Consider the following 17183-nt stretch of genomic DNA (forward strand, 5'->3'; position numbering starts at 1 on the left):
AGCCACAGCCTTGGCAACAATGAGCCAAGAATGGTCAAGCCTTGGTTAATCAATGACTGTCAGCCTCCCTATTTTTGTCCCTACTTCTAATTCAGGACCGACCAGAGATACAGATATGCTTCCCAACCAATCACAGAATATGCCCCACTTCTGGCTGCTCGCTTTCTACCTTCCCCATACCAAAAACCTCTAATTAGACCATATCTGGAGACCTCTCTCCCCTCTCTTTCCACTCTAAAGATCTCCTGCTCCCCTCCCTGCCTTTGAGCTTTATGCCAAAGGCAAGTGATGGTGGCTGACCCCCTTGCCACAGCACTCTCTGAATAAATAACCTAGTTTGTTTTATCTCCTCATTTGTACGGTCCTTGTTCACTTCCACTATGTATGTGCATGTAAACACAGGCATATACACATATACACACATATACACACAGAAGGTGAAGTGAAAAGGAGGGGCAAAAAAAGAACAATTATGTTAACGTTGTTCATTGGAACCAGAACTTTCCATAGAAGAAAAGAAATGTAAACATAAATCAAATAAATAAAAGTCTTATCGTCCTAAATTTAACTTTAAAATATCATCATGAACCCATGGTACATTTTTTTTCTTAAAAATATGTATCTGTAAGCTTATCACTACAATGAAAAAACTTTAAAAACAATGACTTTACCAGTCATTTACCATACCAACAACATTCCTAAAATCCTAATGCATTCCTAAAACCCAGACTGGTCTCTAAATATTCCCACTAAAGGAATCAAAGATCTTCAGAGCAATGACTGGGCTCAGGCTTGAGGCAAAAATATATACAAAATGAACCTGAAACATCATGGCACATTAAAAAGCAAGAGAAATTTTAAAAACAAATGAATTGTGTCACAAAAGCTTAACTTGAAGCTAACTTGGCCAAATGGGACAATTCGAACATCAGTAAGAATGAAACTGCAATGGAATTTAATACATCATATATTTTAAAAATTTATGTGTACATTATGATAGACCATATTATGGTGACCTCTGGAGGATGCTAGGAAACCTCATTAATCTAAAAATTGGTAAAATGGCATTAAGCATTTAACCTACCTTTCCAGTATGAGCTGTACCTCAAGATAACTAAACAGTCAGTTAAACTAAGCTGCTCTTTACTGACGTATTTTAGTTAATAAATGAAGAAGTTATATGTAGAGTATCAATATTTTACAAACTGTTAATACAAGAATTAATCTAGGCAATGATTATCAATGGTCACTAGTATTCTGAAAAGAGAGGCGACTAGACATTATGTTACCTCCTCACTGTAATACATACCACCACTTACGAGGTATTCTTGACAAAAAGCCAAAACCAAATCTTATGAAATTTTAGAATCTACTGTCAGCTTACAGAAAACAAGGGAACAAGAAATATGTAAGTGACACCATGGGAAAGCATCTGGCAAAATTCAGAAAGTAGAAAACTATAGAACAGAAGATCTGGTTTCCTTAATAAATAAACTGCAAGGAAAAAAAGAGAGAGGTTACTATATATTTAAAAGACTTAACATTTAAACTGAAGGCAAGGTAATGACCTTATTTATATTTTGATCAATAAAGATCTGTAAACAAATATTTATAAAAGAGAGAAATTTGAATATTGATATTTGGTGATAATGAAAAATAATTTCAATTTCTAGGTTGATAATATAGTTATACTTAAAACAATAGGTCTTACAGAAATTCATACTGAAATATTTATAAAGGAAGTGATATCTGGGATTTATTTCAAATAATCTGGTGATGAGTGGGGAGAGGTGGGTTGGTTATGAAGAGTTGGTTATAGAAGATAACAAGGTGATGTTCAGACCTCGGGAAAAGAGGGTCTAAAGGGAACTCTTTAATCAGGCCTTCAACAAGGATTGGCTCCCTGTGGTTCACAATGGATCCAGCACGACTCATCAGGCATAGGACTTCTACAAAGCTCTAGAATGCAATACACAGTGTGTGTCATTCTAGTGTGACCCATATAGATACTACCCTCCTAAATCTGCAGTAGGGTCAAGAATTCAAGTTCTAGTCATCTCTATTTAGTTTATGAGAAATAATGGTAATATATAATATATTCGGATTCTTCTAGTTTGTTTCTGTCGAGGTTTCAACTTTTCACCAGTAATCCATCTATAATTAATTCATCTTTCTCCTACATTCAAATTAATTCCCTGGCCAGGCAATTCTACCTATATTAGACATATCTGACATCTTTTTTTTCCTCCAACTATCAACTCCCACATCCAAAACATACCATATATCTGTTCCCTGTTAAAATCCTTCACATATCTCCAGCCATGTTCGTTCTATATTTTCCAGTTGTTATGGTAGTCCAGTTTCACTGTAACTTCTTATTATTCCAGAAATATAAAATTCTAGGTTCTTTACACCTAGAATTCCATTTTTACATATTTACAATGAACCCTGTCTATGTTTCAAGGTGTATCTTATATCCTTTATATTAGTTGGGGCAAGCTAAGTATGATAACAAAAATATCCAAAAATGTATAACAACTCAAAAAACAATAGCTTATTTCTTAATTATCTAATAAATATGGAGAGTCTGTAAAGGCAATGGGGCAGCACTTTAAGATAAAGTGATTCTGGTATCCAGACTTTCCCGACAGACAGCTTCCAATGATGCCTCAGAAGCTGTCTTCATTTCAACTAGCCAGAAAGAATAAAGAATATGAAGGAAAGTCTGTGGTACATTTAATGAGCCAGATATGGAAGTGGTGCATGTATCTTTCATTCATCTTGTATTGACTGGAACTCGGAAAAAGGGCCATGTTAAAGTGCAAGGGAAGGTGGGATATCTAGTCTGTCTGTATACTTGAAAGAAGAGAAGAATATGAGGTTTGGTGAGCAGAGAGCATTTTCTGTGACATCCACCATAAAATTTCCATTTTGCTCCTTCTAAAGCCCAGGTTCTTTCTATCGTATCATGCTCTGCTCTCCAGGATAATCAGGCAGTCTAGAATTCATATTTTAATATGAATGGTTTAAGAAACTAGATGATTGTACTCAGGAAACAAGAAAATGAAATTGAGATGACTTCAATAATTTTAAGTACCATACTGTACAACATAAAGACTCATTCTAAGTCTCAGACAAAGGCTGGATTATGCTTACTTTTGTTACAGATACACAGAAGATCAACAGAAGAACATTTTGCAGAGATATTAATCACTGAACTAGACTGTTTCACAAAGTAGTGAACTTTTCTTTACTGAACAGAATGAAGCAAAAGTTGAACATCCAGGCACCATCAAGGCTGAAAAAAGTGTAACAACTGATAACAGTAGGGAGTTTGGTCTGCATGATATATTCATTCCTCATGTAGTAGAATAATATTTTAAAATAGTAACTGGGGTTCTTTCTTTTCTTCAGAGTTTCCTTGAATCCATTGCCCTACCCTGACTCCCACTACCATTCAGGCGTCAGTAAAACCTTTGCCTATGCTTTGCCTTTAGGAGTACTGTTCAGACAAATTAAGTCAACTGAAATAGTCTCATTCTATTATTCATTAGAACCACAGCAAAGATAATTTTGAAAACTATGGTTTTAATAGTGAAAGCCAGCAACTTAATTTTAGGGCTCTTCTTCTACTTGTATATGCCAATGCCTTGGAGGCATCCATGACTTCTATCTCTCATATAGCACATCCCCATGAACTGATATCATCACTTCTATCTTCAAAGGAAGTATGCCTCAAAATAAACCAAAATATACTTTGGAATGTGATTTTCTTACCACTTCTACTTCAACACTCTGATCCTAGCTACCATTATCCCTTGTCTGAATTACTGTAATAGCTCCTAACTGATTTTTCTGCTTTCACTCCTGCCTTCCTACAGTATAATCACAACATAAAGTAACCTTGATCATGTGAGTCCATTGCTCAGATTCCTGTCATATCTTCCCATGTCATTCAGAGTAAAAGCCAAAATCTCTACCATGACTTATGATTTGTAAGTGTCACCCTTCTCTCCTCCATCACTGTCCAATCATACTGGCTTCTCACTGCTCTTTAAACACTGTAGTTTGCTCCTAAATCAGATATTCCACGGTCTGGAATGTTTTTCTCCCAGGCATCCAATGACTTAATCTCTCACTGCAATGTCACCTTTTCCAGTCTTCCCTCTCCATCATATCTGAAATGAAAAACTTTCCCTTGACTCTACTATCCTGCTTTTCCTACTTTATTTTTCCTTTTAAGACTTATCACTATCTAACATACTTATTTACTTAACTGCTCATTCCAACAGAATACAAGCTAGTAAGATTTCTGTATTAAGAAATATTTATTCAAAAAAAGAAATATTTATTCAATGAATGAATAAAGGGAAATGCTAAATTTTTGGTTACTGTCTTTCAATTCAAGCACAGTACCATGAATTTCCACAAAACTTATTTTATGTATTTATTTAGTTTATATTTATGTATTTATTTGGTTCTGCATCTCCCATCAGTATGAAAACTCCACGATGGCAGAGAAATTGAATGGCTAATTTAGAGTTATGGTTTCTGAGCCCAGAACAGTCTTTGACAAATACTAGGTTCTAAAAAATATTTGACAAATAAATAAATAAAAGGATGAATGTGATGTTGGAACTTCATTTCAAAAGCTGATCTTAGTGACTCTTTGGTTTAATCAAGTCTATTCACTTCTTGATTTCTGAATTTTTAATTTGAACATGTATTTGAAGGCCTTTAATAATTACTTTAGTAGATTTTTAAACATTGTTCTAAAAAGAGCTGTAGATTAGGCCAAATGAGAGTTGCTATGGCTAATCAAAATGTTAGCAGATGTGGCAAATGACATATCTGAGCAGAAGCTTTAAATATGATTGTGTGGTTCAGTTTGGCCCTTGATCATGAGAATAGTATTTCTAAATTATGACTACTCCTTCAGCCTAGATACTAAGCAGAGGCACAGCCAACCTGCAGCCTTACATATCACCTGAGTAAGAAATACATCCAGTAGTTGTAAATCACTAAGATTTGCCGGTTGTCTGTTATACAGAGTAACCCGGTGAAAGATGAGAAATACATCTCTCAGGACTATTTCACCAAAAGATTAAAACTAACCTGAATAAGAATGGCAGACTTCTCCCTCTGTTCTTGGATATTCACAGTGTTTTCTCTTTTTTCTTTCTTTAAAATAGTTTTATTCTTGATGCAGTAATTTGGCTCGGACCTCAGGGGTCCTATTGCAGCGGGCTGTAGCTTTGTAGAGAAATGAATACGTCTGCGCACGATGTAACCACGCCAGTATGCCTGGATTACCATAGCTGCCATACTATTAAGAAGAGAAAAAACATGTTTAGTATCCATGAAAACACAGTTGTAGGTGAGAGGTCCTCATAAACTATTTTTGTAAACATGAAATATGTAAGGTATTGGTTAAAAAAAAGAACTTTTGGCTTAACTATAGGCATACACATAAAAATGGAGTGGAAAACCTTCAAATCTGAAGGAGAGAAATGCGCCAATAACTTAGTGAAAAGAAGCATTTTTATCTGAAGATGAAAGGATGACAAGAGGAATCTGAATAAACAGGCCTTGCTAAATTTACCCCAGTTTACTATGCTTAGCTCACACACTTTGCCCTAATCATATTTTCCACGACCTTCTACTTTTCATCAAACTTAATATAATAGTGCTCAGGTTTAACTATTTCTACAGGTCTTTATTTCTTTATGAAGATTCCCATGTCATGTAAAACTTATATTAAATACATTTCTTTTTTTCTGTTTTATTTTTTTATTATTATGTTCAATTAGCCAGCATATAGTACATTTCTATGTTTTTCTGATATTAATCTACCTTTTGTTACAGGGATTCCAGTTGAGAACTTAGAAGGGTAGAAGTAAAAGCTATTTTTCCTCCTCTACAGAGCAAAAGTAATCAATTAAATTAATGAAATATAAATTAGGAAGTGTTAGAGTTACTTTCAATAAAATTTTTAAAAATGTTTTTGCCTTAGGGAATACATACAAGTTTCAGCATATCAAACTTTTTAACATAACTTTCAGAAAAGAAATCACCATTCATACTGACAACTTCTAAAAGAATAAAGACTAGGAAAAATAAGATTAGCTACCATGATACTCTGCATTCTGCCCTACTCAGCACCTGTTACTGTAGGAGAAGCTGAGTTTAACCAATTTTAATTTTGTTGGCTTGACATTGAAGCCAAAAGTAAAAAAAGAAAAAGATTTTGACAAGCCAAAGTAAAAAGTAATCTTTGCTGGTTCAATAAAAAATTAAAGCCATTAGCTTTATAGTTTTTTAGAAGATTTATCTAATTTTAGAGAGAGAGAGAAGGAGGGCATGTGAGCAGGTAGAGGGCAGAGGAAGAGTGATAAAGAAAGAATCTTTCAGTAGACTCCCCACTGAGCAGGGAGCCAGCCCTGTGCAGGATTAGATCCCAGGACCCCGAGATTGAGATCAAGATCATGACCTGAGCCAAAGTCAAGAGTCAGATGTTCAACCAACTGAGCTATCCAGGTGCCTACCATTAGCTTTTTAAAAGTATTTCATAGTTAGCAAACCGTGAAACAGACAACTACACAGAAAAAACTGAGGGTTGCTAGAGGGGAGGTGGGCAGGTGGATGGGTTAAATGGGCAATGGGGATTAAGGCAATGGGGTGCCTAGGTGGCTCAGTCAATTAAGTGTCTGTTTTCAGCTCAGGTCATGATCCCGGGGTCCTGGGATTGAGCCCCACGTCAGGATCCCTGCTCAGCGGGAAGTCTGCTTCTCCCTCTCCCTTCTCCCCACTCCCACTTGTGCTCTTTCTTGCTACTTCTCTCAAATAAATAAATAAATAAATAGAATCTTTAAAAAAAAAGAAAAAATAATTTTACATGTTCTCATTTTTTAATAAAATACAGTCAATTAAATCAGAGCCTGCCAATGTTCAGTAAAGTTAATCTGTACTATAATTAATAATTTGTACACATGTCATATTATTAAGGGAATTAGTATAACATACAATCGTTATTTAAATCCTTTACCAAATAAGCATTTGGAAAATTACCTAAGACTATCCATTAAAAATAAAAGATATACAACTGTAAAAGAAAAATGTTCTATAAATCTTACATTTTTTTACGATGTTCAGTATTTTGGCAATTCCACAGCAGAGAACTTGTCATTACTGTTTCCATGAATGGGATTCTTTCCATGGAGATACTGTTTGATTTGCTTTTTTTTCTTTTTTGGTCTACTATTTCTTCCTGATTTCTTCCTTCTGTATCTTCACATAAGGAGTTGGTAAATGTGGAATGACTAGAGCCAGAGTTCATCCATTTCTCAGAGGTATCTGGTGAGTCCAGTTTATATTTGTCTGCACAAGAGTGGAGAACTCTATTTTGCAGTACGCTATCACTATTTGTAGGGGTCAAATGATTTTGCTGGATTTCAGAGTCTTCTCTCTGGGTGACACTTACATTCCCATGTTCATGTGAATATCGGCATTCATTACTAAGTGTCATTAATTTATTAAAATAATGGCAGAGATTTTCTGCAGCATCCAAGGTGACAAAATTTCTAAACAACCAAAACATTTAATAAGAATTATATCAGCAAATATTAAAATATGTGTAGGTTCTGGAAATTTCCCTTGTTTTTATGGTAAACATGAAAATTAAGCTTTACTACAACATTCATTAAAACCTTATTTCTGGTCATTTATGTAAAAATGTATCTCATTTCTAACAAACTGAAAATATTTGTTCAGCTAATTTAGATTTGTCAATCCAGACAAAATGTCTGGAAGTTTTAGAACCATTTTTATTCTAGGTATTTTTGGTACAATTGAATGAGAAAAAATCCATGCTTTTACTACCATAAACATGAGAAATCATGGCTGCCTAAATTTGGAGAAGTTATTTATGAAACAGTTAAAAGTACTTTCTACATTGACTCTTGCCATGCAAAATATTTGTATTGGACTTTTAAACAAAGAACTTATATTATGGGAAAGTTTTTATTCCCATTTTTCGCTGGAAAAATTATCCATTGCGAAGAAAATTCAAATACTTGAAGGCATAATTGGTTGTGATCCTCTTAAACAACTGTTGAATTTCTATCTTATTGAGGTTATGGCTTACATAATTAATCAAACTTTCTGTTTGCCAGATTTGGGGATCTTAATAGCAAATGTAAAAGACTCTGCACCTATATGAGCCTTTTTCTTGGTACATTTTACTTATCTTCCCTTGTTTTATTTTTAAGAATTTACTTACTTCCAATGTTTATTTTCTTGACAGTATTTAATATATAGCCAACAAGCTGCCTTATTTTTTTTTTCTGAAACATGCAGGATATAAATAAACATAAAACTTTGACCATATATATAAGCATATATATAAATATAAAACTTTTAACCATACAAAATGAAAGTAAACTGTGGAGATAAACAGTCCTGAGTTCAGAGAAGTAATATTAGACATTAGCATAGGCTCCTCCAATGTACTTTCAATATTTTGTATTTCATTCATTTTGGTGGCTAATAATGCAGAAAAGGTTCAACTTGATATTAGAATATTTAGTGTGTAGGAATGGTGTTGAATTCACCACCATTTATTATTAATGTAAAATATAGTCTATTTTCCATGATCAATGCCAAAATGAAACATGTTGCAATGACAAGAGATTATACAAAGGAATTGAGGAATCTGTTTCAACATGAGGGATATTAGGGTCATCTTTACACAAAAAAATTCTACATTACCACACATATACAAAGAAATATAAGTTTAGTTTTTCCACAAAGATAAATGTAAATAATCTTAGTATTTGTCAAAAGCAAACATTAATTATATATAACAATTGGCATTATTTTTAAAGCTGTGAGATTTGTTTTTAATCTGAATAGATTATATTAAAAACAGTTAAATGGAAAACAAATCTTATATAGATGAGCAAACATAAATATGTGAAAAGCAATATTAAAGACTGCAATTTAATGATTAAGTTTAGGTATTTGGAAGGATATATTACAGTTACAATTCAGTTAAAATGAAGGGTCACCATAAGTGAAATATGAAATTGTTTCTTTTTTTATTTGTGTTTTCTGGAGTAATGCAAATTAGAAAATACAGTTAGAGAAAGATCACCTGTAATTCTTTCACACTAACACATTCCTAATTTGGGATGGGGAGTGGGAAGTTCTCTTTCTTTTATATCTGATTAGGTCTGTACTCTTAGCTTCTGCTCCTCTGAATATGTGCATGTGTTGACTACTTTTCTCTACTGTGCTCGCCTAATATTTTAATACATAAGTATAATATATATACAATATATCTTAATATATAATAAATGTTATACTTATAAAATTTGCCTTGCTTCATTGTAACTAATTTTCTCTTATGTTAATCTGTGAATTAAGGATAACGTGTAATACTTAGCTTATTTTTGTGTCTTGCCTACAATAATTGTCAAACAAATTTATGACTGATTAATTGAATGAATGACTGAATGGATGTTTGATTCTTGTCTTGAAATTATCCTTATGACTTCACTTATTATAACTAATACTTTAGCATTTAAACTATAATTTGAATTATGTTTTTAAGGGAAAATATCCCTAAAACACACAGTCTTAATCCAAAAAATGTATCATTGTGTTAATCAGAGTATTTTTAAATTATATACATATACTGAATTATTTCTTTAAATTATGACATGGAGAAGTGAACAGTCTTACCCTTTTCCATTAATATAGCTTTCAACTAGTGAGTTGAATTCTTGAATCTGAGACTGACAAAGTATCACAAAACGTCCTAATTCTGGCTCATAGTATTCTTCAGTTTGCCTTTCTGAATAAGAGTTTAGCATTTCACCATTGAGGATTCTTAGAGCTGGTAACACTTTAAGTAGAAAATCCCTATTGAAAGCAGAAAAAAAATTAATTATCTTGGAAAGGAGAGTTTATATCTAAAATAACCATGTACCTATTACTTAAACAATATAAGCACAGAGTATATCTCAGAAAATGCTGTTAACTTTGTAGAGAAAATTATATTCTCAAACTTGTTAAAAAAATTTTATAGTATCATATCATGTACAAAGTTAGGGTTTAGAGACTTAACGAACATTTAACAATTTTCTTCTTAACACAAATGAGAAATTTAAGCAGCTGGAAACGGGCTGGGAGTAAATAAAAGTTTACACTATATAAAGAATAATATCAGATACACTCTTTTAAAAAGATGGTAATATAATAATCTTACTGAAATTTGATGTTTATTTTAAGAAGTAGAGGTAAATTCTGATTGTTTCTCTTGGTAAAATATACTTAAGAATAGGGCTAAAACGAGACCAGTAAGAGATCACCCTGTTTATCATGATCTGAAAAATATAAACTTAGATTCCTTCCTGAGTCTTGCTAAGGATTATAATAATACAAATCTTTGAGGTATCAGCAAAAGTCTGTTCAACTTAAAAGCCTAATTCTGTGAAAAACCAAGTCAGATAGCAAAAGCTGTCGACCAAACCTAGCCATTTAGAAGTACTTGCCAAACCTTTCACAAGGGTACTGCGGGCCTCTTTTACAAGTCCACTAATGATCACAGGGGTAAAATGGAGTTCTTAAATGAATAAAACCCCTTAGTTAAAAACTTTCATTTCCTAAAAGGAAAAGTACAAACTGATGAAAGATATCAAAGAAGTAAATAAATGGAAAGATGCCCAGTGACGTTATCTTCAGAGATAAGAAGATCAATATTGTCAAGAAATCAATTCTTCTCAACTTGATCTATAGACTCAATGTAATTCCACTAAAAATACTAGTAAGGTAATATTTTGCATATCAACAGACTGATCCTAAAGTTTATAAAAAGAGGGAAAAAAACAACAACAACAAAACCACCCCAGAATAGCCAATTCTATATTTAAGAAAAAAGAACAAAGCTGGAAGACTAACACTTTCGACTTCAGACTTATTGTGAAGCCACAGTAATCAAGACAGCATGGTATTGACAAAAGAATAGACAAATAGACCAGTGGAACAGAAGAGAGAGCCCAGAAGTAGATCCCCATGAACAGACTAGTTGCAACTAATCTTTGACAAAGAAGCAAAGGCAATACAATACAAGATAAATGATGCTGGGACAATTAGACATCTACATGCCAATAAATACATACACATATACAGACAGACAGACACAGACTCTGTACTCTTCAGAAAATTTAACTCAAAATGGGTGACAGACTTAAATATAAAATGCAAAACTATAAAACTTCTAGAGGATAACACAGGAGAAAATCTAGATGACATTGGTATAATGATGAATTTTTAGATATAACACCTAAGACATAATTCAAGAGAAATAATTGATAAGCTGGATTTCATTAAACTTAAACTTGTGAAAGACAGTGTCAAGAGAATGTGAAGACAAGCCACATACTAGGAAAAATTATGTGATAAAGGGGTTGGTATCCAAATATATAAAAAGATTTTTTAAAACTCAACGATAAGAAAGGCGCCTGGGTGGCTCAGTTGGTTAAGCATCTGTCTTAAGCCCCACATGGGGCTCTCTGCTCACTAGGAATCTGCTTCTCCCTCTTCGTCTGTTCATGCTCTCTCTCTCTCTCCCTCAAATAAATAAATAAAATTGTAAAAAAACTCAACAATAAGAAAATAAATATACCAATTAAAAAATGGGCCCAAAACCTTAACACCTCACCAAAGAAGATACACAGATGGCAAATAAGCATATGAAAGATGTTCAACATCATTTGTCATTAGACAACTATAAATTAAAATATTAGTAAAAAATAAAATAAAATAATAAGATACTATTATCTACATATTAGAATGTCCAATCCAAAACGCTCATACCACCAAATGCTGGTGAGGATGTGAAGAAACAGAAACACATTCACTGCTAGTGGAAATGCAGAACCAGTGTAGCTACATTGGAAGACAGTTTCATGGTTTCTTACTTTTACTTTAATCCAGCAATGTGCTCCTTGGATATACCCAAATTAATTAAAAATTATGTCTGCTCCAAAATCTCCACACAGACATTTATAGCAACTTTACCTGCAATTGCCAAAACCTGGAAACAACCAAGATGTCCTTCAGTAGATGAAAGAATAAATAAACTGTTACATCCATACAAAGGAATATTACTTAGCGCTAAAAAGAAATGAGCTATCAAGCCATGAATAGACATGGAGGAATCTTAAATGCATATTACTAAGTGAAAGGAGGTGACATGCTGTACAATTCCAACTATGTGAAATTCTCGAAAGAAGCAAAACTGTAGAGACAGCAAAAAGATCAGTAGTTGCCAGGGATTAAGGTGGAGGGTGGGATGAATAGGCAAAGCACCAACCATTTTTAGGACAGTAAAACTATTCTACATAATACTGCAACATAGTAGATACATGTCATTATACATTTGTCAAAACCCATAGAATACACAACCCCAAGAATAAACTCTAATGTAAAGTATGGACTTCAGGTGATAATGATGTGTTGGTGTGGGTTCACCAATTATAATAAGTATACAAATTTGGTGCAGGATGTTGATAGTGGGGGAGTTTGTCTATCTGTGGGGACAAGGTGTATGTGGGTATTCTCTATATTTTTTTGTTTAATTTTGCTAACTTGACCTTCTCTAAAAAATAAAGATTTTTAGGGGTGCCTCAGTGGCTCAGTCGGTTAAGTGTTTGCCTTCAGCTTGGGTCGTGATCCCAGGGTCCTGGGATGTAGCCCCACATTGGGCTCCCCGCTCAGAGGGGATCCTGCTTCTCCCTCTTCCGCTGTCTGCTGCTCTCCCCTGCTTGTGCTCTCTCTCTCTCTCTCTCTCTGTCAAATAAATATATGAAATCTTTTTAAAAAAGTTTTCTAATTAAAACAAAAAAAAAACTTACAGTTTCTAAAAACTAAATGAAGGATGGCAAGATAAGATTACTAAAATGCTAAGGTTTGGGGCGCCTGGGTGGCTCAATGGGTTAAAGCCTCTGCCTTTGGCTCAGGTCATGGTCTCAGGGTCCTGGGATTGAGTCCCGCATAGGGCTCTCTGCTCAGCAGGGAGCCTGCTTCCTCCCTTTCTCTCTCTGCCTGCCTCTCTGTCTACTTGTGATCTCTGTCTGTCAAATAAAAAATAAAATCTTTTAAAAAATAAATAAATAAATAAATAAATAAACAAAAATAAAATGCTAAGGTTTGAGAAGGAAAGCTCCAGTCAGTTATTCCCTCAACATAGATGGTGTAGTAAGGGTGGACATATCCATTTATATAAACACAGTTGTAAAACATAATTTTATATATCTATATAAATAATTTATATATAATTTACATTTTTATATATTTATGTAAATTTATATATAAATGAAGGATGTGGTCCACTAAAGGCACAAATTCTAAAGGTTAACTAAAGTCATAACACATTGCTACATATAGTTACAATCTTGATAGTGCTTAATAAAAGATAATCACAAGAAAGGTATAAATATATCTCCTTAAATTAAAGCAAAAAAAGAGAAGAAAAACACCACAGTTTTTCATTTACTGGGGACGCATGATTAATTTCGTACCTTCACCTCCCTTCACTCTGAGAAATAAGACCTTTTTTTCTTACAGATATTTAAATAAGGAAAGAGGGAACACAAATAGATTTTGTTCTTCGAGGTAATTATTAGACATTTTACAATGTTAAAGAGTTTAAGCTAGTTATGAAAACTTGGGTCCATCATTTCCTGGCCTCTTGACTAAGATCAAGTGAAAATTTGGGTCTATATATTTTGAACTTTTTAATGCTTTTTTTAGGCTTGAAGCTATCAATATTTCTTCTATCATAAACTACCACACTTACCACAAAGGGTTAAATAAGTGACATATATTATATTTCTGTTTCAATTCATTTTAAGATGTGGTTCAAAAGCAGAATGCTCATTAAGATAATAGCTATTCACCACAGAGGTAATGAAGTAATCAGAGGTAATAAAATAGGTATAACATTAAATATAACATAAAGTCTTTGACTGAAGTTATCGTTAATGCAAGGAAAGGTTAATCTCTAAAACTGAAGCTGGTAGGGGCGCCTGGGTGGCTTAATGGGTTAAAGCCTCTGCCTTCGGCTTAGGTCATGATCTCAGGATTGGGCTCTCTGCTCAACAGGGAACCTGCTTCCCTTCCTCTCTCTCTGCCTGCCTCTCTGCCTACTTGTGATGTCTGTCAAATAAATAAATAAAATCTTTTTTAAAAAAGCTCAATCTTATAATAATTAAAATAGGGAGAGATTAACTACTCATATTCTATTCTACCAAATTATTTATTACATTACTAATGAAACTACATTGCATTCTAAATCTCCCTCGAAGTACCCCATCAAGTCTTCTTCAAAACATGACTATAATGTCAAACTTATTTAAAGCTATAAAATGCCAGGTATTAAGTAAAGATGCTTTAGAAATGTGGTAATAAAGGGTATTAAAAATTAAAACTATATAGGTGTTCATGACAGTTTTAAAAAGATGCTCTAATCCTATTAATGATCTTATTTCTTTAGATCATTTCTCCTAAAATACAGAAAGCAAACATAAGCCTTCAAGAATTTGATGGAACTAGCCCTAGACAATAACCAACAGTTCTAATTCTTTGTGTACCAATCAAATTTCTGTCTGATACCTTGGTCTCCAGAATGGACCCAGCCAGCAAAGGAATGAGGTATGCTAATAGCGGGCTTTGGTCTTTGAATAGGTATATCTTACAAGGAAAATTAGATAAGGCAGATTTCCTTACTGTAAATTGGATTTCTTAAGAGTTAGTTAAACCTGATTTGTTTATTTCTTTTGTTCAGTCATTTCTGGTTAAATAACAGTAAGCTGTTGGACCTATAAAACTTTTCAACAGGACCCTGGACCCGCAGTGATAATGCAGATGAAGTAAGACTAAGACCCTCTTGAACAGCCATCTTTCAGGTCTTATTTTGCCTATTTAATGAGGTATCAACAAAAGGAAGAAAATATTCATGCTGTTTTCATGAGAGCCACAGGGTCTCAAACACTTATTTTTTATCTTAGTCACTCTCTAGTTCCACTAGAATGGGAATTCAAGGTTAGATCCCTCTGTGTATCTTCAACCCTGCAGGGCAGTGTCTCTGAAAAGATTGTCCTTGAACTACTGTATTAGTAGTACCTGGGATGCTTTTTTAGATTCAGTTATGCTCAAAGACCTCTGCTAGTGGGATCTGGGGAATTTGCATTTTTAAAATATAGCCTTTCTTATGTACCTTAAAGAATTAAGAACCATTGCATTGGGAGGAAAATAGACTACAAGAAGTTGTGCTAAAATCAGAGATGCTCAGGGTGCCTGGATGGCTGAGGTGATTAAGTTAAGCATGTGACTTGTTTTGGTTCAGATCAGGTCATGGTTTGAGATTCAGCCCCACATCAGGCTCTGCACTCAGCAGAAGTCTGCTTCCCCTCTCCCTTTTCCACTGTTCCCCCCAACCCTCTCCATCATGTGCATATATGTGCATGCTCTCTCTCAGATAAATAAATAAATAAATAAATAAATCTTTAAAGCTCCAGGTTGAACTGAAGTTCTAATCATTCATAATTGTTTTAAATTTTCAAGAAAAATATAGCTTACTTGAAAACTTGTAGCATGTCCTATATGTCAGAGAATTTACTAAAATAAGAGATATTGTGGACCTGGACAGTTATATTCAAATGATCTGCTTACTGATTAACATTGCCATTGGTTTTTTGTAAATGATATGAAAGTGTCTTGGAAAAGTATTCTTGTAACACTAAAGTTACAGAATACATATCACATATACAGAGAAATCAGCTTTCTATTCAGAAATAATTGCTGACAAAATAAGGAGCTATTTTAACTAAATAACCTAATATAATCTTAGAAGCAAAAATATAATAATTTGCTTTATCAGATTAATGGAAAGATCAATATTTTACTACCAGCATATTGTATTTAATACAACTGTTTGTGCTCTGGACAATTAAAATAATGAAAAATAAGTAAATCCAAAGGCAATATAGGACATTAGGTTTGTTTCTAGATATTACAAATGGCACTATGTGGAAGCTGTTTGGATGTTAACTAACCAGATCAACAAGGGAAAAAAATGATAATTTGCCATCAAATACTATATTTTAGATATGGCTATTGATATAGATATCATTATGTACAATATTATAGCTATAGGAAATAATTATAGAGAATGTGGCTCAACAGGACTTGAATTTTCACATTGAAAATATTTTTTTAAAGATTTTTTATTTATTTATTTGACAGACAGAGATCACAAGCAGGCAGGGAAGCAGGCAGAGAGAGAGGAGGAAGCAGGCTCCCTGCTGAGCAGACAGCCCAACGTGGGGCTCGATCCCACGACCCTGGGATTGTGACCTGAGCCGAAGGCAGAGGCTTTAACCCACTGAGCCACCCAGGCGCCCCACATCAAAAATATTTTGATGTTATAATTCATCACCTATATAAAAATGTTCCCAGTTTGAGTCAGAATATTTGAAACTTCTTTGGCTATAAAAATTTAGCTTGTTTAGATATTCAAGACTATGACAATATCTTGAAATTTGTGATTTATATGATAAATATAAACATTTGACTTAGTGTTTTATGTTAAACATATTTTTTTAAAGAATAGTTCTCAGATCTGTATAAATTAGTAGTGAAATGGGTTGGCCTTAAGTTCAAATGTAGCCTTATAAGAGTCTATGATGAATATATTAGAAAGTGCTGTAAAAAGTTGATTCATATTGGAAATGAAGTATAAGAATACTGTGAGATATCAACATTAGTTTTTCCAGCTGGGCTCCTCCTAGCAAAGGGCTGAATCAATATTTCATTTAGTGAAAACTTCCTGGTGAATATTCTGTCACTTAAGAGACTCTATTCATCATTAATGAACGAAACACATTCCCAAAGGAGATTCCAAACTGAGTCTGTAGATTAAGTTTTAAAAAGAGATTTTTTTAGTACATCAGTTTTGTCCATGTTATCACTGGCCAGACATAAAAGTAAGAAGCCAATTGGGAAAATCTATAACTAATCCTTTTGTTGGTATCAAGGGGTTATGTAAAGTTCATTGGAACATACTGCTTAAAGTTTGACTTGATCCTTTCATTAACAAATCCATATTTTATGGATTACTG

General features: G+C 33.6%; 1 protein-coding gene across 1 annotated transcript in view; it reads right to left on the reverse strand.

Moving 5' to 3' along the window:
- The window catches only part of LOC111142277 (leucine rich repeats and IQ motif containing 1), a 187505-nt gene that overhangs the window by 103751 nt on the left and 66571 nt on the right, over positions 1–17183 (reverse strand). The window contains exons 14-16 of the mRNA XM_022495329.1: positions 9742–9921; positions 7134–7580; positions 5116–5326 (exon numbers count right to left, since the gene is read on the reverse strand). Of these exons, the coding sequence (XP_022351037.1) occupies positions 5116–5326; positions 7134–7580; positions 9742–9921 (838 nt within the window). The remainder of the gene's footprint in view (positions 1–5115; positions 5327–7133; positions 7581–9741; positions 9922–17183) is intronic.

Source organism: Enhydra lutris, unplaced genomic scaffold (assembly GCF_002288905.1).
Source record: "Enhydra lutris kenyoni isolate GAN:26980312 unplaced genomic scaffold, ASM228890v2 scaffoldscaffold7, whole genome shotgun sequence".
NCBI lineage: Eukaryota > Metazoa > Chordata > Mammalia > Carnivora > Mustelidae > Enhydra > Enhydra lutris.